A 26,397-nucleotide genomic window follows, 5' to 3' on the forward strand; every position below is an offset into this window, starting at 1 on the left:
CTTACGCGAGGGAAAAAACACTGAGTTCGACCTTATGAACTAAAAATTGAAAGCTCTTTGTTAGACTGAAAACACGTAGCGAATTAACTACGAACCGGAACACGTCACAAATTTTTGTCGTCCCCGAACAATAACCGTTCTACTACCCAAGTAACAATTTAAATTTTATGCCAACCTTCACACTTAAGACTATTTTCTAAAGCGCATTCTATGCTATAGCACAACTACTTTAAAGCTAACATGTGGACTAGTTAGACCTGTTTTATTAACGTCTTTGAAGTTAATTCAATAAGCTAAAATAAAACATCCAACAGAATAGTTTTATTCGACCTTATAGACACAGCTTTAAGAAACCCTTTAGAGCTCTCTTAAGACTACCCACAGCCCTTTTAAAACTACGTCATGGAATCGGATAGGATATTTATTGTGAAAGCTTTCTGTTCCGTGTTTTTTTTCTCGTGTTATTACTTACTCCATAAATCAAATGGGTATTGGTGAATTGTCTTTAAATAATTTTAAAAATATTTTCATTTATTTATATCTTAGCATGAAACTTCTTGCAACCTTAGATTTATGGTGAAATATATAAAAGCATCAAAGCATAAGCGCGCCTCAAAGAAAACCAACGTCGACCACATTTTAAGCACTTTTTTTTTCATTAAAAATTAATTATTTGAGGAACGTATTCATTAGCTTAAATGATGAATTTTTTTGCATTGGAATTCATTACCTATACAACAAATAATACCGCAAATATTGTCAAATTCGTAAAAAATGTCTAGTTTTTAGTATTATAATATTATTTCCAGCTAGATAGCTTCAGTAATTTCGATTGAGTTTCACAATCAACATGGCGTTTATAAGTTAATATTTGAAATCTTGAAGCAGTTGCAAAACAGTTTTAAAATTGTTTTATTCCAGTTAGAAAAATGTTGTAATAAAACAATTTCAATAAATAGCTTTATGAGAGCTTTAAGAGAGTTTGAATCTCAGCTTCGTTTGACGTTTCTCTAAATAGAATACACGCTCATGATGGATTTATCAATTTTTGAGCAAGAGAAGTATATCGGAATAAATGAGAACATTTCGATTTGTTCCTTGGAAAAAGCTTTCATGCAATTATTGGTTTTATTTCCTTTTGACTATGAGGCTGGTCAATTATTTTTAAATAACAAGTAGGTAGAACTAAATACAATGATCATTTGTTCATTCTTAATTTATGACAACCTTTTTATATAATATAATGAAGACTGTTTCATGGATAGTTTCATCAGCATAATTTTGGCATGGTATTTTCATTGAAAGTGAATAATCTGTAATATCAGCAATACTTGAAAACAATCGTAAGGAGAAGCTAACATGCATCATATTATTTAATTTTGATCTAGTTAAAAATCCAATTGAAAGTGGATTCTGAAATGCAAATTTCAACATTTTTAAATAAGTTTCCGTACACATGTAAATTCTGAATTTTGTTTGTTAAGTAATCTTCATTCTGACTATAGCATCTAAAACTTGTTGAGACTGATGAAAGCTTAGAGTGAGCATTTTTGCTAGTGATGAAGCTCCGTTTCTCCGTCTTTGCTGAGGAGAAGCCAGTCGCTGCCGTCTTCTAAAAATTTTCATGGGTGGATAATCCTGAAAAAATTTGGTCAACTCTGGATTGGATGACGTAAATTTAGATTAGCTTCGCAGTAAGAGACAGAGATTAATAAATAACACAAGAACTTTATTCGGCGTTGAATGAAGCTTTTTCTGAGGACAATGACTTCAGGATTAAACTTCATTCGCACTGGGTTCAATTGTAATTGTTGGTCTATGAATACTGTCGTTCGAGGAACTACTAAGGTTTTTTTTTCATTTATTTTACTGAAAGAGCATACTTAGAATTATAAATGAATATTATTCAATCAAAAACAAATTAGTTGTCTAATACATTTATTCTAATCCAATCACAAGAAACGTTTATTCACAGTTAGTGCTTTTAATCGAACCCTAAGAATTCAACGATTATTGATATGGGCTGATTTGCGATTCTTTTGAAATTTGAATGCAGAAGCAACAAAGCTGTTTTCATTTTTCAGATGATTTAGCTGTGTTAATTGATTTAATTTTCAAAGCCCGTTTTTCTCAAAGCCATCATTCAAAATCCTTTCACCTTGACCGCTAGTTTTAAAAAAGCATTGAGTGCTTTATTAAAACAGGCACCAAAGCCTTTATAAAAACAAGAAAGCATGTGTTTTATTAGTGTTATTAGTGTTTTATTCAGGTTTTAGCAAAACTTTCAGGACTATTTCAAAACACACGATGAATGAAGCATTTTCTATGTCACAATTAAACAGTTTTTAAAATTGGATGCTATAGAAAAGTCTTCATAAGATAATAATAAAACTCAAACAAGCCAGTTGGCTTTATCTGTCCCAGCAAACATATAAGAAGGTATCTCACAGGAACTACAGAATTTTTCAAACAAATATACCAGATGAAAAGATTGTATTAAACTTACTAAAAAGCATATAGCTGCAAAAGTGGAATCGATATATCTACAATGACAAGATTTCAACGATTCGATTTCCCCACAAAAAGCAAAATAAACTATCTTAAGTTATTTGAGTAAAACGAAAAAAAAAATGTCTCGACCGAGATTTGAACTCCAGTTCTCCGAATTCTCCGTTCGATATCTTACCCAGAAAACATTTTTGTAGGTATAATTATAAAGAACTTTGTTTTACGTTTCATAAACACTCTAGAATGATCGTATAAAACGCAAAAAAGCAGCATTCACCTACCAAAGTGGAGGCAATACACATACATATTTTTAACTTATGTTTAGAGCGATAAGAACTATACAAGTTTGATGATATTCAACACATTATTCGTACATCTTGGAAGTAAGCGAGAGAGCGCAAGTTTTGCTCTCAGTTCATGAAAACCGTTGCCAGCGACAATATTTGCTGCTTCTTTCGAATAAACCATCAGATTTTAAGTAATCTGTTTGCACTGCTTCTCGCAGAGAGAAAAACAAGGTTGTTTTCTCACTTGAATCCCACGCGGGAGAACAAATTTGCAAACATTGCGGACTTTTTATCTTATCCGAATTATACCGACTTCAAGTAACCATTTTTACGATTGTTTACTCATTATTATACGATTTTATATTTGTTGGGTTACCAAGATGCCAACTCATCAGTTGATATGATCCCCGCTATAGCTATATAGGTTTTTTTTTCTTTTTACGAACCGGTCTAAGAAGAGACCGAAGAGAATGTCAATTAAAGAACCACTCACTTATCGTAAATCAGTTCACTTTTAGATAGCTCAGATCGTTAATGTCGAATTAGCATATTCTCAACTTTTTTGAGACATATTTACGAATTGACTAAACTTGTATCCGATTCAACTAATTTTGGGCAAGGTTGTCGTAAAAGAATAAAAGAAAATCCCTCAATACCAACGTATTTACGATGGTTATCGAAATTGTTTTCGAAGTCGATTTGGATTATCATTTGTATTACGATTTCATGTTAGTTGAAGTCAATGTTCGGAAAATCGCTCTAGAAAAGCAATCAGGATTCATTTCAAGCTGGAAAACGTTTACCTCCGAGTGCTGTGATACGCACATGGTGATGGTTTCCGTTGAATATTTGTCGAACATCATCACTCGATACAAGAAAATATACCATGCCCCATCGAGGGCTACAGTTGCTATTCGTCACGTGGCTTTTCAAAGGTGATCGACATACTTGATGATATATTTTGAACATCGCTCCCACAATCATTCACGAACGTCTATCCACGCATCATTGTGTTTAACGTTCGTTATTGATAGACGATCATGAACGTATCAGAAGGAAAAATTGAAGAAATTCCAGCACCAAATGCATAAAAAAAAGTCGTAGCACATGCTGGACAGTTCATTGCGGTTACCTAGTAATGATTTGTCCTTCTATGCATAGCGAAAATTAAAGAGCGTCCAAGCTTACCAATGGCAATTTCGGGGTTCAGCTTGTCAAATGCTGCCGTAAAATCGGTATAAATGGCGTCGGTTTGAGACTTAGCAGTAAAAAACCCGATTTAATACACTTGACAGTGGATTGTAGCCTTTCTTACAGCCTGTAAATTATATTTGGGTACATATAAAACAAAATGAATTATGAATTATGATTAATGAATTTCATACGCAATAAATCCAAAATGAATTTAGGAAATAAAGATTCAAAGTTTTTATTAGGATAAAAGTATTTTTATATAATCATAAATTTCATATAAATAACCTTATTTGCAACTAATTGGAGATTTTTGAATAACTTGATTCTGGAATATCATGTATGATTCCGTTTCTATGACATTATAATCTAACTCAATTTACTCCTTTTGGAGTTACAGCATATGATATCTTCAAAATGGAAGGGGTATAAAAATTAAGAATACAATTTGAAAAAAGATGCCTGATCATGTATTTCAAATAATTCAACCTCTCAAGTATAGGAAACAAATACACAGATGAAATTATTGGATAAAATTTCAAATGCTAGAGTAAAATACGATATCAAAATGTATAAAATCGGTACAATAAATTTTGAAAATTAAAAATATTGAAAATTTTGAAAGCGTAGTATTTTTAATTTTGTTATTTTGAGATTTTTATTCTGTTTTGTTGATTTTGTCTATTTCGTTAATTTTGTTAATTTGGTCATTTTTTAAATTTTGTCAATAATGTCAATTTTATCAATTTTCATGATTTTGTCAGCATTGTTAGTTCAGTAAATTTTGTCTATTTAATAAATTTTCTAGATTTTGTTAATTTGCCGATTTTAACAATTTTCATGATTTTGTCAACTTTTTCAAATTTGAAAATTCTGTCAATTTTGTCAATTTTGTCAATTTGGTCAGTTTTGTTAATTATGTCAATTTTGTCAGTTTTATCAAATTAGTCAATTTTGTCAATCTTGTCAATGTTGTCAATTTTGACAGCTTTGCCAATTTTGTCAATTAAGTGCATTTCGTCGATTTTGTCATTGTCATTTTGGACAATTTTCTCAATTTTTTCAATTTTATTCGATTCTGTCAAGTTTGTCAATTTGTCAATCTTGTAAATTTGGTCAAAATTTAGTCAATTGGATCAATTTTGTAAATTTCGCCAGTCAATTTTGTCAATTTTGTAAATATAGTGAATTTTGTCGATTTTGTCTTTGTCAATTTTGACAATTTGGTAATTTTGGTCAATTTGGTCAATTTTGTCACTTTTGTCGATTTTTGTCAGTTTTATCAATCTTGTCAATTTTGTCAATTTAGTGAATTTTGTTGATTTTGTCATCGTTAATTTAGTATTTTTTTTCAATTTTGTCAGTTTTATCAATCTTGTCAATTTTGTCAATTCAGTGAATTTTGTCGATTTTGTCATAGTCAATTTTGTCAATTTTTCCAATTTTCTCGATTTTGTCAATTTTATAAATTTTATCAACTTTTATGATTTTTTCAGCTAAGTGAATTTTGTCAAATCAATGAATTAAGCCAAGTTTGTCAATTTCATCAATTTTGTCAATTTGGTCAATTTTTTTCAATTTTGTCAATATTGTCGATTTTTGTCAGTTTTATCAATCTTGTAAATTTTGCCAATTTAGTGAATTTTATCGATTTTGTCATCGTTAATTTAGTCATTTTTTCAATTTAGACGATTTTGTCAGTTTTATCAATCTTGTCAATTTTGTCAATTGAATGAATTTTGTCATCTCTTTTGTCAATTTTGTTATTTTTTGTCAATTTTTTCAATTTTGTTAATTTTGTCAGTTTTATCAATCTAGTCAATTTTGTCAATTCAGTGAATTTTGTCCATTTTGTCATCGTCAATTTGGTCAATTCTGCCAATTTTCTCGATTTTGTCAATTTTATAAATTTTATCAATTTTATGATTTTTTCAACTAAGTGAATTTTGTCAAATCAATGAATTAGGTCAAGTTTGTCAATTTCGTCAATTTAGTGAAATTGGTCTATTTAGTCATTTTTGTCAATTTTGTCGATTTGTCATTTTTGTATTTGGTCAACCTGGCGAAAATGGTTAATTCGGAGTTCTTTCCTGTTTCTTCAACTTTGTCAATAATGATTATTAGCTAAAATTATATGCATGTTCCAAAAAAATTCCAAATGCTTCAAACTCTACCATGGAGGGCTTGGTGGCGCTACTGTTCGGTTGTCATCTTCCATTGGCTTCAGCAAGTGAAAGTTCAGATTGACCTCCAAGCCGTCATCGTTTTTCTCTAGACACCAACCCCAACAACAACAACAACGCAACGTTAGATCTGAAGAGAGGAAGAGAAAAGGGAACAAAAAAACAAGCCCGAGAGCTTAAAGCTCGAGTGGATTCAGTAGCATTTGTCTTATTGGATTCAATTTGCTTCCACGGGCGAAATACTCTCCTGTCGTTGCTGCTTAAGAAAAAGCTTCGTAAGCACGAACGGCACGTGAGAAGATGAGAGGATGTGCATACATCGTCCGCGTACCCGTTTTGTTTTCCCCTTCTCAGAGCAATCTGTGCCTGAATGTAATGTTGGGCGAAGTTACTATCGCTTTCGTACCATGCAGTGTGGGCATGACGTACTCATCAACGACTTCATCAATTTCGGGGTCGTACCCCTTGGTTAAAACCATTTTTAAATTTAATAATTCGGAGCTTCAGTTCCGAAATTTTTGGAATGGTTCGGTTGCAAACTGAACCATTTAAATGAAAAAATTTTACAGTTGGCCGGGAAAATTTTGGTTATTGTCTTCCTCCCACACGGTTTCTGTCACGATGACATCGAAGCTGAGTGGGAGTGAAGCCTGTCTGTTCTCCCTTCCACACATCGACAGATCCATACTTCTAGATAGCAAGCGCGTATCTATGACGTGACGTAGAATTTGACGTCATATATACGATAATCTTGATTTTAGTGATTGCTTGTTGTGGCTAGCAAGCCAAATTGACACGTTTTTTGGAGTGATGATTTTTGATATTTTCTATGAAAAAAAAATTTTCAATCTATTTTGTATTTTTTTCTTTCTTTTATAGGTTGAAGAAGAAAAAAAATCGAATTTTTCAAGATAAAAATCATTTTTATTGTACTGCTCAGTTTCACAAAAACGTCGAGAACAAGATTTACTAAAATTCACACAAATACACACAAATACACAGACATCATCAGAACTCGTCGAGCTGATTAGATAGGTACCTATAAAGGTATATCTAAGACCCATAATTAATGATCTCCCAAATTGACCGATAACTATACCTTTCTGTAAGAAAGGCAAAAAACGTGCACATAAGAGGTGATGGTCAACAGGTTAATTGTCGTGGAGCGTTTGGGAATTGATCCTTGCTGATCGATTGAAGAAATTAAGTTTACAATGCGAGAAAATCGGATCCATGATGAGAGGACAAATTCGAACAGTTTGGAAATTGCACATTAAGCAGAAATTCTTCGATAGTTGTTGACATCTCCCTTATCATGAACCGGAAACATTCCTGACAGCACTCTTCACAAGTTGTTGGGATGTTGAAGCAGTAGCAAAGCTCCTTGAGAATTTTTTAGCAAAGAGATCATTCCGCAAAAAGAGTTTGCAGTGTTGCCATCCAGAAACATTTGAGTTGGAACACAAGGTTCATTCCGCTGACTTTTGAAATACTTCTAGAACGATTTCGAGTTGGACTTAAGAATACGTTACGTAGTACTCGGGAAAGATAATTTTGGTAACAACGTTTACTGCCTTTTTAAAAGCGAAGTTCAGTCTTCGATATATGTACATCCTTAATGTGAGAGGATTTGAGCTTATCGTGATTTCTACGGGCACATCTCTTCGGATCAGTAACCCTTTTCTTGCCATGGCGACCGTCAAAAATTAACAAGATTTAAGTATTATGTTCTAATACAGCTAAAAATTTGTTCAAAAAAACTTACCAACCAACAACGACAGGTTTAATTTCGAAAAACAAGCTTGTTCACAAAAAAATCAACAAATTTTATAAGATAAGTCCCAATTTAACTGCTCTAGAGCACAACATAGAATATTCCTGACAAAAAACTCTGTTCACCTTGTGAGGTTATATTTTCGGTTCTCATTTTTTGTCGTTAAAAATTTTGAGATTTTATCAAAACTCATTTTATACTAAAATAAATATCGGTGATAGATTTATTTTTTTTTAAATCGCAATCACTTCCTTGTTTTTAAGTATTATTTTAGCCAATTCATGTATAAATTTCTTTATAAATAAAAAAACAAATTATTTCCGTCTCAGATGTTTAAAAATTTATCTTGAGAAAGCCCTCTCCTCCCTTCATATATTTCAATTTGGCGAAGAAATTTCAGTCACCCGAACAGCATTTTATCTTACAGCTTTCAAGACTGAGTCTAACTGTTGGCTTGGCCCCATGCTGCATCGCAATCTTTCGCTAATGGGGTTCGAGAAATAAAAATCAATATTTCTTTTATCTGCATTCCTCGCTCCAGTGCCGAAATTCAGCAAATGGTTCTAGTTTTTTTTTCGAGCTCCCAACTTTCGACAGAAATAAGTTAGTAATAATAAAATCTCTGGAAGAGACAAACTGGGAAAAGGCTGGTCCGTGTCCGGTCACTTCCCGGCTGGATCCTGGGGATCCGTCCGGGAGACTGGGGAAAAAGCACCGGCGACACAACTACATATACGATATCTACTCAGAACCTGATGATGGGCCCATTTTATCTGTTTTGGACCGGTCGATGATATCGGTCTAGCTAGGGCGCTACAACGAAAATTTCCAGGAGACTCTTCGCAATGATAAATGAGAATCCAGTCAGGTTCGGGAGGAAAGCTGGAGCTGAAACGAGGGTATCCCGGTCACAAAATCTCGAACGAATCGGAACCTCCGACGACTAGACCTGGACGGCCGACTGGCCAGTGTTTCTACTAGGTCCGGAGGATCTTCAGCATTTTTTTGCCGTTCTACCCCTTGACAGAGTGCCAAGTTCTTTTCTGGGAAGTAGTCCAGAATTTTCGGGTGGTCCATTCCGTTCCATAGAAAAGTGCCTCCAGGCCCAGCTCGCTCGGTAGGAAAAGATGTTATCAGCTTTTACGATGCAGTTTTCAACATTTTTCTACTGTACTCAACTCATCTCAACGAATGGTTTTGGCAGAAATGGTTCCTCCTCCTTCCACTCATATTTTAGGATCAATAATATTTTTCACGATTTAATTTTAGCAGTCTTCCCTCCACCAGAGTCGTTTGGCTAGGTCATCAGAATTCGTTGATTGCAGAGATTCGTCTGCTTTAGGTGTTTGCGAATTTATAACAGTTGTAAATTGATTTTTTTTTGGATTCATAAAGTTTATTAAAATTATCGCAAAATTTATGTTTAAAACAGAAAGTTCGAGGAGAGCGTATAAACACATCTAAAAGTGCACCTGAGCTGATAAAAAAGTTAGGTCAATCCGCTTCGGATATTTGAGAACCTATGGGATTTAGGATTTCTTTCAAAGTCTTAAAAAAATGTTAAATATTTCATTCAATATTCAACCCTAATCCGTGTCAGAATTTTTTTCAACCATTTGAGCTCTTGGACTGTTATTTTGACACTCCTGATTTAAACAGCAATAGCGCTCTACCGATTTTCACACAATTTATAGTTTTTTTTTTTTATTTTTTTTTATTTTTTTTTATTTTAAGAATCTAAAAATGCAAAAAATGTGTAAAATAACGTCAACTTTAAAATCCATTTTTCATAATTTGTCACAGTACTGAAACAATTTTGACGGCCCTTTGAATGAAAATGCACCACTTTTTACATCACTTGTGGTCATGCTCTTAAAAAACTCCAAAAAAATATATGCGCAAAAGCATGATATAGCTTCTAACTTCAGCTTTTTTAGACACTAAGAGATTTTTTGGGCATTTGATAGCTGATCTGGTGGTATTTTTCCGAAGCATGTTTTTTTCGGATTTCTTTTTCTAAGACTTTGAATATCGTAAAAATGAATAGTTGTAGCTGAATGTTGTCTGAAAATCATATTTGTTACTCGATAACGACGATTCCAAAACTATAAATTTTGTGAAAAAAACGGTAAAGAAACAAGAAACAATTATAGCGGTTTTCAGCGAGGAGTGTCAAATCGACACTCAAGATCTAATAAGGGAGATTTTTTTTTGTCTGGGCCTCCATGGAGCGTCCATAAAAAAGTAACGATGCAAAACTTAAGATTTTATGAATTCATTGGATGTCCCAGAAGATTTTGTTTTAATTTGGATGCACCCGAAAAAAGTTTCAAGCCGCGATAAAAGTTTAAGTGTCATTGACACTCAAAAGCGGATGAAGGTGAAGACCCATTCGTTCAATACAGAATTTTAGTTAAATTCAATCTATAAGTTTTCATTGTTTCAAGTTGTAGAACCTTAAAATTTCTTGGTTAAAATTAATGGTTTTTAAACTTAGACATTAATACCACGATATTTTTAAAATTTTAAATTCAGTATTCCACATAAAATTTCTCAAGGTCAGCGATTAAATAAAATAGACAAAAACTAGAATCGATATCTGATGATTTCCAAAATAATAAAAATAATTTATGATTTCCAAAATAATAAAAAAATAATAAGAAAAACTTAACGGGTTTTTTCTTAAATTTTGAACCCATTTTTTTATTTTAACATTGATGATCTGAATTTTTTTAACTTGATTCAAAAAATTACACATTGAAACAGCATTTTTGGAGCTTGTGTTTAAAAGACTCATTTTGGAATGTTTGTCATCCTGAATTCAAAACATTGGTCAGACTTTTTCTATCACCTCTAGTTTTGATGATATGACTTGAGTCAGTTTTGGAATAAATCAACTTTTGATAACTGGTAAACTAGAAAGCCTTTTAATAACTGGTAAACTAGAGAGCCTACCTGAAAATTTAAAGCTTATTGAAAATCAATTTATTGTTCTTCAAAAAATTAGATCTTGTTGAGATATTTTTGTTTTAAAGATTTTTTTTTAATTTAAAAAGATATAATTACAACTTTTTGTGACATAATTTCTTTAATATATTTTCACCTTTTTTCAAAAGTTATATCGAAAAAAAAATTATTATCAACTGTTTGTTTTTTTAATGTTGATTGTAATTAGCAGTGGTTCAACGAATTGATATTATGTAATTTTAACTTCTTCAGTCAAGTCGAGTGCCCAAAGAAATGTTTTTTCTTTACTCAGCAAGAGTGATTTTTTTTACTTAACATATGTATTTCATCAACTGCATGCTGATAGTTGGAAGTTATCTTTAATTCATTTCCGCTTTCCAAAATTCATTTCGAAGCTTAACAAAAAAAAACCTTTTTATTCTTTACCTTTAAGTTTAAAATCTGAGAGCCAATTATCGATCAGTTAACATTTTAAATATGGAAAATATTAATTTAAACATTTTTAACTGGAATAAAAACTCTTTGATCTCCTTACTTTGACTAATAGTTTGGTGGATTAGAAAATTGAAAGTCTTACCATTACAAACAGGAAACAAATTGGAATTTATCATACCCTGACTTCAGAATTCAAAATTAATTTATCTGTAAGTTTTTGAGTACCTTAATAGTTAAGATGTTTCAAGAAAACAGATCCGCAATCAATTATTCATCCTAAGTATTTGAAATGTGTTGGCAAAATTTAGCGAAAATTTAACTGACTCACACATTTCAGTGTACAAAAATAAAATCTTTTGCATTTACATACCACTAGCTGACCCGGCAAACTTTGTTGAGCCTGTATTTTTGAGATTTATTTTTTATATTTTAGCACTGTTCCTTAGTCAGCCTTCCTTTTGAGTGGATAAAAGCAAGTGGATACCCTTGTGTCAGAAAAAAATCCAGACTTATAGTTCAATATACAAATAAGTTACGCTAACTTTTGGTTAGCAGACTTATTTTCTTCCGGTAACTTAAGAACGCTTAATCTATCAAGTGTCAATTTGGTTTAGCCATCATTCCTTTTCAAAAACTCCTATCTGATCAAATATTTTAAAATTGCTGAATGGGCTTGTGATATTAGACTGAGTCGATTTGGGGTCATTTTTGAATTTCTCAAACCCTGGGGTCTAAAAAGCTTCGTCTTGATCAAAAATTCATCCATGATTTTTTGCAAAATTTTTAAGTAACGTTTACATGAGTAAATTTGAACTTTAAGGTTTGTATGGGAAAATTGAATATTTTGTACTGAAAAATCAACATCATTTTTGTTTCGTCTGTGGAATCAAGCCAGCTGATGTTTTTTGTGCCAATTTATAAAATTCCTGATGGAAATTTTCCGCTGAACAACTTTTTCCAAGACCGTAACTTCGTATCTTATTAGGAAAAAAAGTTATTAGCTGTTTAACAGGGGTATGTATTTTCACATTGATGAACAATAAATTCAATTGACATCACTGCTTGTGCCACGCGAAGTATTGCATGAAAAGTAGCCTTGCAATACCTCGCTAGGCACCCTGCAGAGATGTCAATTGAATTTATTGTTGATCAGTGCAAAAAAAACATACCCATAATAAACAGCTATTAACTTTTTTTCCTAATGAGATACGAATTTACGGCCTTCGACAAAGTTGTTCAGTGGAAAATTTCCTTCAGGAATTTTATAAATTGGCAGAAAAACCATCAGCTGGCTCGGTTCCACAGACGAAACAAAAATTATGTTGATTTTTCAGTACATAATATTCAATTTTCCCATATACACCTAAAAGTTCAAATTTACTCATGTAAACGTTACCTAAAAATTTTGCAAAAAATCATGGATGAGTTTTGGAGCAATACGAAGCTTTTTAGACCCCAGGGTTTTAGAAATTCAAAAATGACCCCAAATCGACTCAGTCTATTGTGATATAGCTCAGTTGGCAAGTCTGTTGTCTCCTGAGCCGATGTCCGCGAGTTCGAGCCCAAGAGTAAACATCGAACACAGTTGTATCGGATAGTTTTTCAATAATGATCCGCCAACTGCAACGTTGATAAAGTCGCAAATGCCATAAAGATGGTAAAACGACTATAATGGAAACCAAAAAAAAAATTGCTGAAGATTGATTTGAACCGTTTTTTTCGGACTTTGTACTTAAAACACTAATTGAATCTTATCGTGAATTGACAGAGCTGAGTTTGACAAATATTTAGCAATTCAGGAAAAGTCACTATTCATCTAATTTTACAGCAACACTTTTCTAATCAATATATGTTTGAAAATGTCTTTAAAACTTGTGTCATCATTATCTTACCCAATTTTCAGTTAGGGATGGGCAAATTGCACTATTAATTAGGAAATTAAAAAAAAAGAATTTAAACTGTCATGTTTTTGGATTACTTTTCTCTTAGCATTTGAAACCTTGAATGAAGACAAATCTATTTTGAGTATTTGGAATAAAAATTCAAAACGATCACAAATTTTTTTAAATTTTAGTTTATGATCGTAAGATAAGAAACTGTAATCCAAACAGTTAAATTTAATTCAGAATTTTATTGTTAATTTATATCAATATTCTGAATTTGGCTTTATGAATCTGGATTATCAGTTATATTTGAACATAAATTTAAAAGCTGATTTTCTTTGATCTTGATTTTATTTTTGTTGGTCGAGTTCAAGTGTTTATAGTCTTAAACTCACTTGTGCTTGATAGATTGTTTTTTTGATCTGATATCTGGTACGAAACTTTTTTTTTGTATTTTTGAGTATTGGTTCAGATTTTTCTCTATACTTAAATGTTTCGAAATTTTAGGTAGCATGCTTCTTACTTAAATGTTAAATTTTTATATTCATTCAAGTTTGAGTTAAAGTCCTATATAGCTAAACTCTTCTGACATCCACTTAAATAAATCAGTGTAATTTCATTTTATATTCAAAAACTAAAAAAAAAGTGTTAATCCTTCAAATGCCTTGCAACAAATTTTGTCAAATTTCAAACTAGTTTTTGAATAAAAACAACATTTCCTCACTTCAACCGACATTGTTCAAGAAGTGAATCTGGGCCATTTTCAAAGTAAATCTTTCAACAATATATTTTAAATTGCTAATGAAAATCACTTTTTGAACCTTGCTTTTATCACCTTTGAAGAAGCAAAATAAAAAATCTAAAAATCTAAAATTCACAAATTTATTGAAAAATAAATTTGAAATTGTTAAAAACAAAATTAATATTTTTTTTTGTTAAATTGAAAGCAATAACTTTCATAAAACTTTATTTAAACAATTTTTTTGGAGGATATGTTTAAATACTTATTCTAATACTGGATACTCACATGAAATTTAAGATATAGAAGAGTGAGGAATCTAGGCCACTTTTTTCTATGCTCCATAACTTCCTTATTATAAAAAAAAAGAAAAAAATAAATGGTATAGTTTTCTGCATTTATATCGTATCATAAGGAATTTTTTTAAATTTTAATCAGTCATTTTCCCCAAGTGCTGACTGTTTTTAAAAAAGCAACATTTTTTTTATTTAAAAAAATAGGGGGGAAACGTGAGCCACCAAATCTAAATTGACCAAATAACATGTAAAGTTTATGAGTTGAATCAAAACTGAAATTTCATAATTCATTTTGTTATTTTAAAGTTATTTTAAATGATGAAAATAAAAAGAGAGTTGTGTATGATCGAGTACTTTCGGAAAAACTGGCTCGCGAACGTTTCGGCAAAATTTCTTATAGATATAGGATGGAAAAAATATTTTTTCATAACTCTTCATTTGACATACGACAACCTTACAGATAGGAAAAACGTATTTTAAGTTCTGAATGTGCATAAAAACATAAAAATATAGGTGGCCCAAGCCCCCACAAGCTATGATTTGCAAATTGGTTGCGTTTGTGTGATTTATTGATGTTTCATCAAAAATTCCTTCTCCTCTTGAACGAGCATATTTTTGCGTTTGAGCATATTTTTGTTTGGAACTTTAGGTTCCCATTCGATGCAATTAGCGTGTGCTTGTTTAATTAAGTTAATATTTTTTTTTAATTTTCAAAGCTTGATTAATAAAAGAAGCGTATGACGCGTATGTAAGTCAACAACATATAGAAATATATGCTTACGCACAGCGACGGCGATGACAGTTGGATTGAGATTTTTATCTCAATTCACATCTTAGATATTCATAGTGCCCACGTTTCCCCACTCTCCACTGCACAACTTTTAAAGAAAAATGTTTCAAAAATTGATCCCAATTTTGAAATTGGTTTAAACAAACTTTTCAAACTAGCTCTCAAATCTTAAAAAAGAAATTACGTCTATTGAGTTTTCAACCCATAGGGGTCATTTTGAATAGCGTTTATAATTTTTATTATAAAACATTCGAGCTTCAAATTTCTGATAAGAGTTTTCATTATAAATACAAATTATAAATTCAGTGATCAGGAAAATTTAGTTTTTATATATCTATTGAAGGAAATATATTTTTCAATTCTTTTTCCTGGCTACTAAAATTATGAATTTTAGCTGAAAAAAACCATTAAAAAGTATTATTACTTAATTTTACAGAGTTTTATATTTTTAATCTTGATATGGCGTTCCAAAGATTGTAAATAATAATTGACGTTCAAAAGAAGTAAAATTGCTGATTTTTTAAACTTTAAAAATTCAATAGATAAAATTATTGGCTCTACGAAAAAATGTTAAATGTGTAGACTTGTAACAACAAAATTCACATTTTCTCTTAAGGTCAGGAATTAAAGTGCGAATTTTGACTGATTTGGATAGCTCTAATTTAGACGCTGTGTCCAAATATATAATCAGTTTCTCTTTTTCAAATCTGAATATTAACATACAAGAGTAGATATGTATAGTTATAAAAGTAGAAAGAATCTATTCCAAAATTTTATACATATATTTCTGGCCACATAAAAATACATTTAGAATGTTGAACTTAAGGTTGTAGTTGAAAACTTCTAAACCAATAAAAAACAACTCTCTCAAAAACAGCGAGAAGTTTTGACTTTTGAGAACAAAAAGTTGCCAAACCATTTTTCCCGATGAAATGTGGTCTAAAAAAAGGGAAACAATCATTTTCAAGAATAATCTTTCAATGTTCACAAATAAACGAACAAAACTTCATTCGAAACAATAATTGATTTCAAATTAGCTAATTGTTTTGCTTATCATTTTCCTAGATAACATTGTATCGAAGATATGAAGTTTCGAAAACTAAAAGTCTGCATCTCTTAGAAGCTTGAATATACAAATTCATCACAACTTTTGGCATTACTGTAAGACGCAGGCCCGTGCAAAGGACACGTCCATGAGAGGGAATTTCGAAATTCAAATTTAGCCATAAATAATAACAATTCCAAAAATGCACAATAAATAAAGAAATTGAATTATTAACCAATTTAGTACTTATAATTATCACACAAACTCAAAAAATAGTAGTTTTCAAAACAACTCACAATAAATGTTTCAAATTAATGTTATTTCCAGTAAGTCATTGATAAATTATTCAAAAGGATGTTCCTTATTCTGAACTAGAAATTAGCTTGAAGATAAATTCTAAGCCGTTTTAAATCAAAGCTTCGGACATGAATTAATTCTTTCGAATTAACATGAATTAGAAAACATAAAATATAACAACGAATTGTAAAAAAATCTGAATTTTCAAACAAATGTCAGATCAGGTTATAAATTAACCATGATCAAACATTGTTAAAAAAAAATTAATGATTGTTATTATTATTAATCATCTTATTTTACATTTCTTTTCTTTATTTTTAGTTGAAGGATTGGTTTAAAAAAATATCTCGAATTTAAATAATCACGATTTGAAATGTGAATTTTTGTTTAGGAAACAAAAATCCATCTTGAACTTAGAAGAGTTTATTCATAAGTTGATAATTGAAATTTATTTTATAATATGAATAAAATAGTTAATAATATTTCAAGTGGGCAGTGATCAAAGTCACAGATAAAATCCTTTTTCGATATTGAAATTTTCCCAATTATTAAAATCAAAGAGTAGAAAAATTCGGTTATATGTATTAATAACACAAGAGGTTCAATTACACTGACAAATTTCAGATTCGGAGCCCAAAGATAATACAAATTAAGCTTACATTGCATATTAAAATTTAACTTTTAAGAATTTCGAACCATTTTCTAAAGACTTACTTTCTTAAGATAAATCAAAAGTCATGATCGTTTAAAAAACATGATTATATACAATGAAAATTTGATTAAACGTTTATAAATTTACAATGGAAGGTTTCATTGTTTAAAATTTCAAGCTTTCAATATTTGTTGCTTTCAATTTAATTACTGGGTCCTGGAGAGGACTGAATGTGGAAACTATGTTTTTCTTATTAAAAATTAAGTTTAAAAGGCTTCCAAAAAGATTATGTATTCAGAACACAAAAAATCAGAAATAAAAAAAAAACAAAATATTAAAAATACTTCATAAAATCTTAAAAGTTTGACTACAAAATTTGATAAATTAAATTGAAAATTAAAACAAAATGTGAAAATGAAAAAGGTATGTTTTTTTAAACATTTGAAAAGGATTTTTGTATCATAAACTCGTCTAACCATTGAAAAAACTTATTAATAGAATTTACTTGTTAACTCAAGAGAACTGCATTTTGGTGCCTAGGATCTTTTGTTTAATTTTGTCTATCACATTGCGTTTGGAATTTATAAGCTTTAAAATGTACATATCAGTTTAAAGTGACATCAATCATTGATAACTGGTGAAATAACAAATCTACATTAAAGAAAAAAAAATTCTGATATTTTATTATACCTCTTTAATTCAATTAATTCAATTAAGAAATAATATTTTAAAGATGATATTGCATGATCTTAAAAAGTTAAATTCTACAGTTTATTTTTTTTCATTTGAAAAGAATCTTATGACAATTTTTTTCTGACATGACTGAAAAAAAAAATTTAATTCATTTAACCAAATTTTTTCAAAATTGCAGAACGATTCTATTTTGGTTTAAAAATATGTTAAATTCAATTTGGTTGAAAACGCCACTAAAATGGCGGAAAGAAAAAAAAAATATTCTGATATTTTATTATACCTCTTCAATTCAATTGATTCAAAACTTTTATTTTAAACGTTTCTTTTTTGTTTCAAAGTTTTTCAAAAAAATGCAGAATTGATTTTAAAATATTTTCAAAAGTTATTTTGAAATTTCATGCATTCATAGATCCAGGGCACCCAAATTATTCAATCAGTTTTTAATTTTTTTTTTTGCACCTCGAAGGATGTAAGTTTGGTGGCCTTGTGTAATTTATCAAAGCGTTTTTTGAATGCGATATTGAGCATTTAGGAGAACAAAAAACACAAAATAAAATTGGGACTGAACTTGATTTCTTCAAGAATATTTCATATCAGCACGATTTTTTGTAAATCAAAATTTTTAGTAATAAAGAAGAGGATACTAGCTTTTAGATTTTGGTTTGCTAATTCTGATGACCATCGTGAGTTATGATACATGGTTTTCAACTTGGTGATGTAAAAAATTAGTATTCAATTAATTTATTTTGAAGTCAAAATGGTTGGTTTAAAATTCTGAATTCTGATTACACTTCTTAATAAAAACTCATTCACATTTGGATTCAGCGTTCAAATTAGATTCAGCCAAATTAGTCAAAATCCACAAAAATGTGAATTTTGCAGACTTGTGCAATAATTTAAACAATTGAATTAAAGTTATGTAATTTTCCTTTTTTTAAGCGTCCGAAGTTATCAAATTAAGACAAAAATTTGAACTTTGTATTCTGTTAAACCTCATCCAAAGGCATCCAAGAGCATCAGCCGAGTTTCTAAACGATCTAGTTGAAAAGATTTAAGTGTTAATATAAAAATTCGCCGATTAAGCTCGTACACAAAATGAATCATAACTAATTTGAAGGTTGATTTTATTGGCCCCATAGATTTTTTCTCGTACTATTGAGACCTTTTGAACCGTATAAAGTAAAAAATAAAAAATCTTCTACACTATATTACACTCTAAATAACTCAACCAAATTAATTCAGTGAATTTCGGTCCAGGAAATAGCAAGCTACAGTTGATTTTTCTTCGATATTTATCTTGGTTCTTTAAGTGTTAACTCTACGGGTACCTACTTATACTTAAAAAGATAAAACCATTGAAAAGCTATTTATTACTACCCAGACGGTCTACCAAAACCACTACCAAAACCACTGAATCATCGTGACAAAACACAAGAAAGAAAATAAAAAAATCACTTTCACCCTGGGACAACTGCCAATAGAGATGTATCAATCAAAACTTGGCTCGTTTCCCACTTTTCCAGTTGAGAGAACGAAAGAAAAAAAAGGCAAACAAAAAATCTGGTCCTGTGTGGATCAGTTTTCATTTCCCCTTCCATCCCAATTGGATCAATGGGTGTGAAAAAAAAAGATGACGAAGAAGGAAAAAAAATCACTTTTATCAATTCATCCCGTTAGCGTGGGATTACTTTTTAAGAACTTCTTATTCCTTTGGCGGCCGACCGCCACAAATCGAGGCTCGCTATCACTTTCAGTTTGAGGCGAAAAAAACGACTGAAGACGACGCCACGGATTATCTAAGTGGGGAAATGAAAAAAGAAAAGTACACAAGTAAACCAGTCGATGGATGAGAGGAAGAAAAAGTTTTTCCTCCTCGGAGCCACAGGTCAAATTGATATTGATCCCACTTGGTGGATTTCCTTTCGGTTCGTCGCTTTTTTCCGCACATTTTTACCCCACGAACGCCAAGAACGAGCGAACACAAGAAAAGAATATTGATGGAAATGATGACAGGGACTTAACCTCATATTTGCGGGATTCGTTTTCTTTTTTTTTTGTCTTTCAATTGAGTTAAGAGAGCCACAGAATCATATGAATATTGATGACAATCCGTTGGTGATTTTCCGTTCAATCACACCCGAAAGTGGGATCAATTTGGATGATTGACAGTTGAGTGGGGTGGAAATATGCAAATCGTGGATTGTATCACGTTGATTCTAGAATTAAAAAAAAATAATGAAGATTGAAATGTGGACGATTCTAATTTTAATGTGGTAAAAATATATGGAAAAAAGATAACGGGCCAGCAAGTTGAAGAAAGTAAATCTTAGTCTATTTTTATATTTCAAAAAACTTTTTCACCATCGCTCCAAAATGATCTTATGAAAAAAGATTTTCCAACAAGATTCTTTCTAATTAAACAAAACTAGATAAAAAGAGCTAATTTTTTTCTTTCAAAATGGAATATTCATGAACGAAATATTAAAATTATTCTTGCTCGTCGCTCATTCAATTTTAAAACAAACTTCTAAGCTTTTGTACTCCGGATGGAAAAAATAAGGTTATTTATGTTTGGTAAGTAAAATATTTACAAAAAAAAATTTAAATTGAAAAATACTGCTGTTCTCTGCAAAAATGCAGGGGCAAATTGGCAAAACTTTATTTCCAGAATTCAATTTTCGAATTTTTAACATCATTCAGGAGTTTCTGTGCATGTTTCAAAGTTTGAAGCCTTCAGTGCCAATCACTATTGAAATCAAGCTTGAAAACTTTCACTTCAGCTGATTTAAAAACTTTTATATGACTTACTAATAGCTCTTTAACTATCAGTTCAAGAATAAATTTTTAAAATTCTGTGTCCATAAATGTCAAAAACATCCACCAAATTCCGGATTATTACTTTCATTTCTCTTTTAATGTTTCTTTTCTCGTTTAATCTTTTGATTTTCAACTTAATTTTTTGACCTTCTTACTTTCATTCTATCTTTCTTTCTTTCTTTCTCTCTTTCTTTCTTTCTTTCTTTCTTTCTTTCTTTCTTTCTTTCTTTCTTTCTTCCTTTTTTTTTCTTTCTATCTTTCTTTCTTCCTTCCTTTCTTCCTTTCTTTCTTCCTTCCTTTCTTCCTTTCTTTCTTCCTTCCTTTCTTCCTTTCTTCCAAATTGCAAAATTGACTAAATAAACAAAATTGACATAATTGACAAAATTGACAAAATTGACAAAATTGACAAAATTGACAAAATTGACAAAATTGACAAAATTGACAAAATTGACAAAATTGACAAAATTGACAAAATTGACAAAATCGACAAAATTGACCAAATTGACAAAATTGACAAAATTGACAAAATTGACAAAATTGACAAAATTGACAAAATTGACAAAATTGACAAAATTGACAAAATTGACAAAATTGACAAAATTGACAAAATTGACAAAATTGACAAAATTGACAAAATTGACAAAATTGACAAAATTGACAAAATTGACAAAATTGACAAAATTGACAAAATTGACAAAATTGACAAAATTGACAAAATTGACAAAATTGACAAAATTGACAAAATTGACAAAATTGACAAAATTGACAAAATTGACAAAATTGACAAAATTGACAAAATTGACAAAATTGACAAAATTGACAAAATTGACAAAATTGACAAAATTGACAAAATTGACAAAATTGACAAAATTGACAAAATTGACAAAATTGACAAAATTGACAAAATTGACAAAATTGACAAAATTGACAAAATTGACAAAATTGACAAAATTGACAAAATTGACAAAATTGACAAAATTGACAAAATTGACAAAATTGACAAAATTGACAAAATTGACAAAATTGACAAAATTGACAAAATTGACAAAATTGACAAAATTGACAAAATTGACAAAATTGACAAAATTGACAAAATTGACAAAATTGACAAAATTGACAAAATTGACAAAATTGACAAAATTGACAAAATTGACAAAATTGACAAAATTGACAAAATTAACAAAATTGACAAAATTGACAAAATTGACAAAATTAACGAAATGGACAAAATTCTTTTCATTTTAATGGTTTTCTTAGTGTATATTTAGTTCAAATCAACCGAGCTTATTGTCATTGCTATGTATATTTTTGATAGAATTGACAATAATGTTTTTAATAAAAATTTACGCAGACTTAATTTGGTTTCTTAAACCTAAGTTTGATTTATAATAAGAGTTGAACATTTTTTATTAGTATTTAACTTATTTCCCCAAATATTTCCAGACAGTTGTGACACTTTCAATCAAATTAACGATCTATGTAAAATTTCTCAAACTGGCTTTAATTTCTGTTAAAAGCAAAGCTCTTTGGAGAAGCAAATTTTCCGCCTTCCGGACAACTGTTTAATTCAAATGGAATAGGAATATTTTGTGCTCTGGCAGGTTGTTAAAAGTTTTCTATCAAACGTACAACGTCCCAAATGTCAGCCTCTACTAGCTTCCGTTTGAGATACGATATGATGGATTTAAATCTATACATTCATAGTTTCTAGACACAAGAGACTTACCTCCAACCAGGGCCAGCAAACAAGCGACGACCACCGCCAGCGCCATCTCTGAAGCCGACGATAAGCTAATTTTGAGTGACGTGTTCATGTTTGCGGGAAAAGTTTTCCTCGTAGCCGCCACGCGTCAAACTTCCGGTTTCCGGTTTCCAGACTCCTTAACACCAAAAACACTCACACTTTAAATTCACGAATTTCCGAGTGAGACGATTGCAATCTGCAACTACCCCTTGTTTTTTTTTCGACTTCCGAATTGGTCCGGTGAGTCCAAACTTTTTGGAATGACTGGCTTTTCCACCCCCCTTTTTGTAGATTTCTCAGGAGGCGTCTGACTGAACTCGTTTTTTGTTTGTTTACAAATTTGTTGTTCAACAAACCATCCTTTTTTGTAAAAAGCAGCTGAGCTTACGCGTCCCCTATAACTCGTCTTATCGTATCATCCGGTTTGATGTGGTGAGAAAATTTTGAAGAGTCACGCACCGGAAGCTTAATTTTTCTTTCCGGATCCGGATGTCCTTTACTCTTGTGTCTTCCCTCTTTGATCGTAAACGATTGCCGTTGCTTTATAGTCTATTACGGAATTGCCACCGTAAATCACTTCCCATTTTTCCGGCTTCCCAGGAGAGGAGGTGTAAGGACAAATAGATGAGGAAGGGCTTCGTCGTCGTCCCTCAGCGCTCAAGATATCCTGGGGGACACTTCGTCCTTCGTCCTTCGTCCTAGTCTTGTGGAGCACGCAACGCCGCCGCCCAGAAGAACTTGTCTAATCGAAATTTATGTGGCGTCCCGTTGCGGTAGACGAGGCCGAGAGTTTGGTCCTGCCTTCCTTCCTTCCTTGGATGCTGTAAAGAGATGGAATGAGATAGAAGAACAAGAGTTTTAGTTGAGCTGAGATTGATTGTTGGAGGTAGGGAAGGATGTCTTCAACTTTAGCTGGTAACTACAAGAACAACCAGAAGAAGAGATTGAATGAATGATGTGCGACAATCGCGTGGCTCTCGTGTATGAGCTTCACTCAAACCACATCCGAGAAGGGTCCGGATTCCTGTGGATCATCGACACGTCGTCGTCGACTTCCTTCCTTTCATCATCCTTTTCCAGGACCACCTTCCGGCCAAGAAAGACTCAAGTAGGTATGATAGAAGTGCTTGGAATCTTTAGGAAAGCAGCCTGGAACAGGAAGGAATAGCTGGGAATCAAGCAAAAGTGTCTGGACCTCCCCCGGGAGAAATCCAATTAAATTATGTGGTGACGAGTTCCTGCTGCTTCCTGGACAGCTTTCAGTGCAATTGCCATGTGGAACTGTGATTGGAATGGTTGGAAGTGTATTCAGAAATTAAGATCTCTCTGAGAATTGCTTTTGATTTATTGTCTTTGGGTCTGAGTTAAATTTTTTCAAATTTCAACTCAAATCTTTTATTGCATTTCTCAGAAAAAAAAAGTATTAATCGGAAAAGGTTTCTCTAAATTATCCATTACAATATCAATATTTGTCGGGAATTGACGAGTAATTTTTCATCTTTGTGTCTTAATTATCACTAAGATTTCCTTAGTTTTTCATTTAAAGATAATTTAAAATATGCATTTGTTAATGAACTGAAATTGTTCTTATTCTCTGGTCAAAATATGTTTGTGTTTCACGCTATTTATCTTGATTTTTAATTATTTGAAGTTTTGATTAGAAGTTAAAAATCGAAAACGAAAAGAGCCATATCGAATTTCGTAAACATCCGATCCATAAGATATTTTAAGATTGGCCCAAAAATCTGAGCTGTGCAAAATTTCAGCTCAATTAGACTTGATTAAGGAGTGTCACGAAGAGCTATTTTTTTATTTAGGCTAAAAAATAACCTAATGGTGGGCAAAATGATATCAGGAAAATCGGCAGTTTTATTTTGACTTTTGACAAATGACTTAAAATTGCAGAGATGGTTTCCATAAAAGTTACGAACCCCATCCATGTCAGAAAGGAGGGCATTGATTAGTTTTGATTAGATTTATATAATCCACTTCTTTTCTCGACTAAATGAGGGGTCTTTCGATAAAATAGATCACCAAAATACATTAAAACTTGTCCACTCATACAGTTTAAGTTAATAAGAAAGCTTTAAGTGTTATGACAAAAAAAAACAGTAAATCTTCTTATTATGTTAAAAATTTATTATTTGAAAAATTAGAAGCATCTTTAAACACTTAAAATCAACTCATCACATTGAAACATACATGAGTACTAAATTTTATCAAAATTGTTTGAAATATGTTTAAGTTCTGTATAATTAAACATAAATTAAATTTTCATAAATGTACAGTGTCGGACAATAGAATAGGACCGCTTTAATGCAAAATATTCAAATCACCTTTAAACTGCCAATTCAAATATAATAATATGCGACACCTAGCGGCAAGCACTTATTGTAGTATGCCAACTTTGTATACTGCACGTTTGTTGCAATCAAAGCAACCCTTTGTTCTACTCGACCACAAAGCTGTCAGAGAGTGAAAAAAGTCGCGTCATAAAATAAGACCAGCTCATCGGTTCGGCTGTTCCGGCATTTTCAGCGCCCTATATTTGAAAAAAGGTGTTGTTTTCGGTGTTGTTTGTCCATTTTCGTGTCCTGGTAAGTATTTCCCATAAAATTAATCATGTAAATCATGAAAACAAACAAAAATAAAGATTTCCTTCCTCCTACTCTGTTTTCAGCGAAAAAGCGATGGGTCGGGCACAGCACTGCACGGAGGTCCAGCGAGCGATCATCCGGAATCTGTACAAGGCTGGCAAAAGCCAACGCGAGATTGCCGACTACTTAGGAAGGTCGAAAACTTTTGTTTTCAACGCGCTTCACAGCACCGGCAAACGGGAACTGACCGGCCGCCCCCGGAAAACGACGCCGAAGGACGATTCGGCAATCAAGGAGGCTCGCAAAAGGACCCTTTCAAAGCGTCCAAGCAGATCAGAGACGATCTGAACTTATCTCTGAGCTCCCGGACGGTTCAGCGACTGTTGGCGGAGAAGGGACTAAGAGGATAAAGTCCCCGGAAGGTGCCGATGCTGACGCCGAAGCACTTGAAGGCGCGGCTGATGTATGCGAAGGACCACTTCGATTGGGTCGGTCCGGAAAAGGAGAAACTATGGAGAAATGTTATGTGGTTGGATGAGACCAAAGTGAACCTCATCGGCTCGGACGGAAAGAGTTGGGTCCATCGCCCACTCGGCTATGCGTATATGCCCCAGTATACAAATAAAACATTCAAACATGAAGGAGGTAGCATCATGGTGTGGGGATGCTTTTCTTGGTACGGGGTGGGTCCCTTGTACTGGATCGACCGGATTATGGACCAGCATCTCTACGCCCAGATACTTCGGGAAGTAATGCTGCCACACGCTGAGTGGGAGATGCCCCTAAAGTGGCAGTTCCAGCAGGACAACGACCCCAAACATACCGCTAAAACGGTTCAAAAGTGGTTCCAGGATAATAAGGTAGGCGTTATGGAGTGGCCAGCATAGTCCCCTGATCTCAATCCCATAGAGAACTTATGGGAAATAGTTAAACGTAAGGTGTACACCGAAAAATCAAAAAAACAAGCAGCAGCTGTGGGAGAGAATCCAGGCGGTGTGGTACGCTATCCCGGTGAGAACGTGCCAAAAGCTGGTGGAGTCGATGCCGAACCGGGTGCGAGAAGTGATGCGTAATAAGGGTTATACCACCAAGTACTAATCCTGCAAATCGATCACGGTATGAATTTCCTTTTTTTTTTGCCATGAATTCTAGAGCGGTCCTATTTTATGTCGCGTTATTTCAGTCAGTAAGTATGCTTAACACGTTCGTCGCCACGGCACCCATATTCGGGTGACGGGTGTATTTCTTGGGGGGCCCCGTCACATCAAAAAGCGTGTGACGCTCTCTGACTAGAGTTAACCGCTCAGCTTCGCCACACGTTTCGAATATGAGAGTTCTCCCTCTTTGCTTTCTCTCTCTGAAAATTTCTTTGGGCCCGCCTAGTAAAACTACCAAAATGAGCGTGGCGACGAACGTGTTAAAACGCATTTCAAATAAAGGACAATGATTTAACTACAGATGATTTTAATTTCTTTGAAGAATGAAATATACAATTTGTA

General features: G+C 32.2%; 1 protein-coding gene across 1 annotated transcript in view; it reads right to left on the reverse strand.

Annotated features, from left to right (window-relative positions):
• The window catches only part of LOC129759566 (uncharacterized), a 230,524-nt gene that overhangs the window by 158,605 nt on the left and 45,522 nt on the right, over positions 1 to 26,397 (reverse strand). Inside the window, exon 2 of the mRNA XM_055757042.1 lies at positions 22,284 to 23,122. Coding sequence (XP_055613017.1) covers positions 22,284 to 22,371 — 88 coding nt within the window. The 5' untranslated portion in view covers positions 22,372 to 23,122. The remainder of the gene's footprint in view (positions 1 to 22,283; positions 23,123 to 26,397) is intronic.

This window comes from Uranotaenia lowii, chromosome 1, assembly GCF_029784155.1.
Source record: "Uranotaenia lowii strain MFRU-FL chromosome 1, ASM2978415v1, whole genome shotgun sequence".
Classification (NCBI taxonomy): domain Eukaryota; kingdom Metazoa; phylum Arthropoda; class Insecta; order Diptera; family Culicidae; genus Uranotaenia; species Uranotaenia lowii.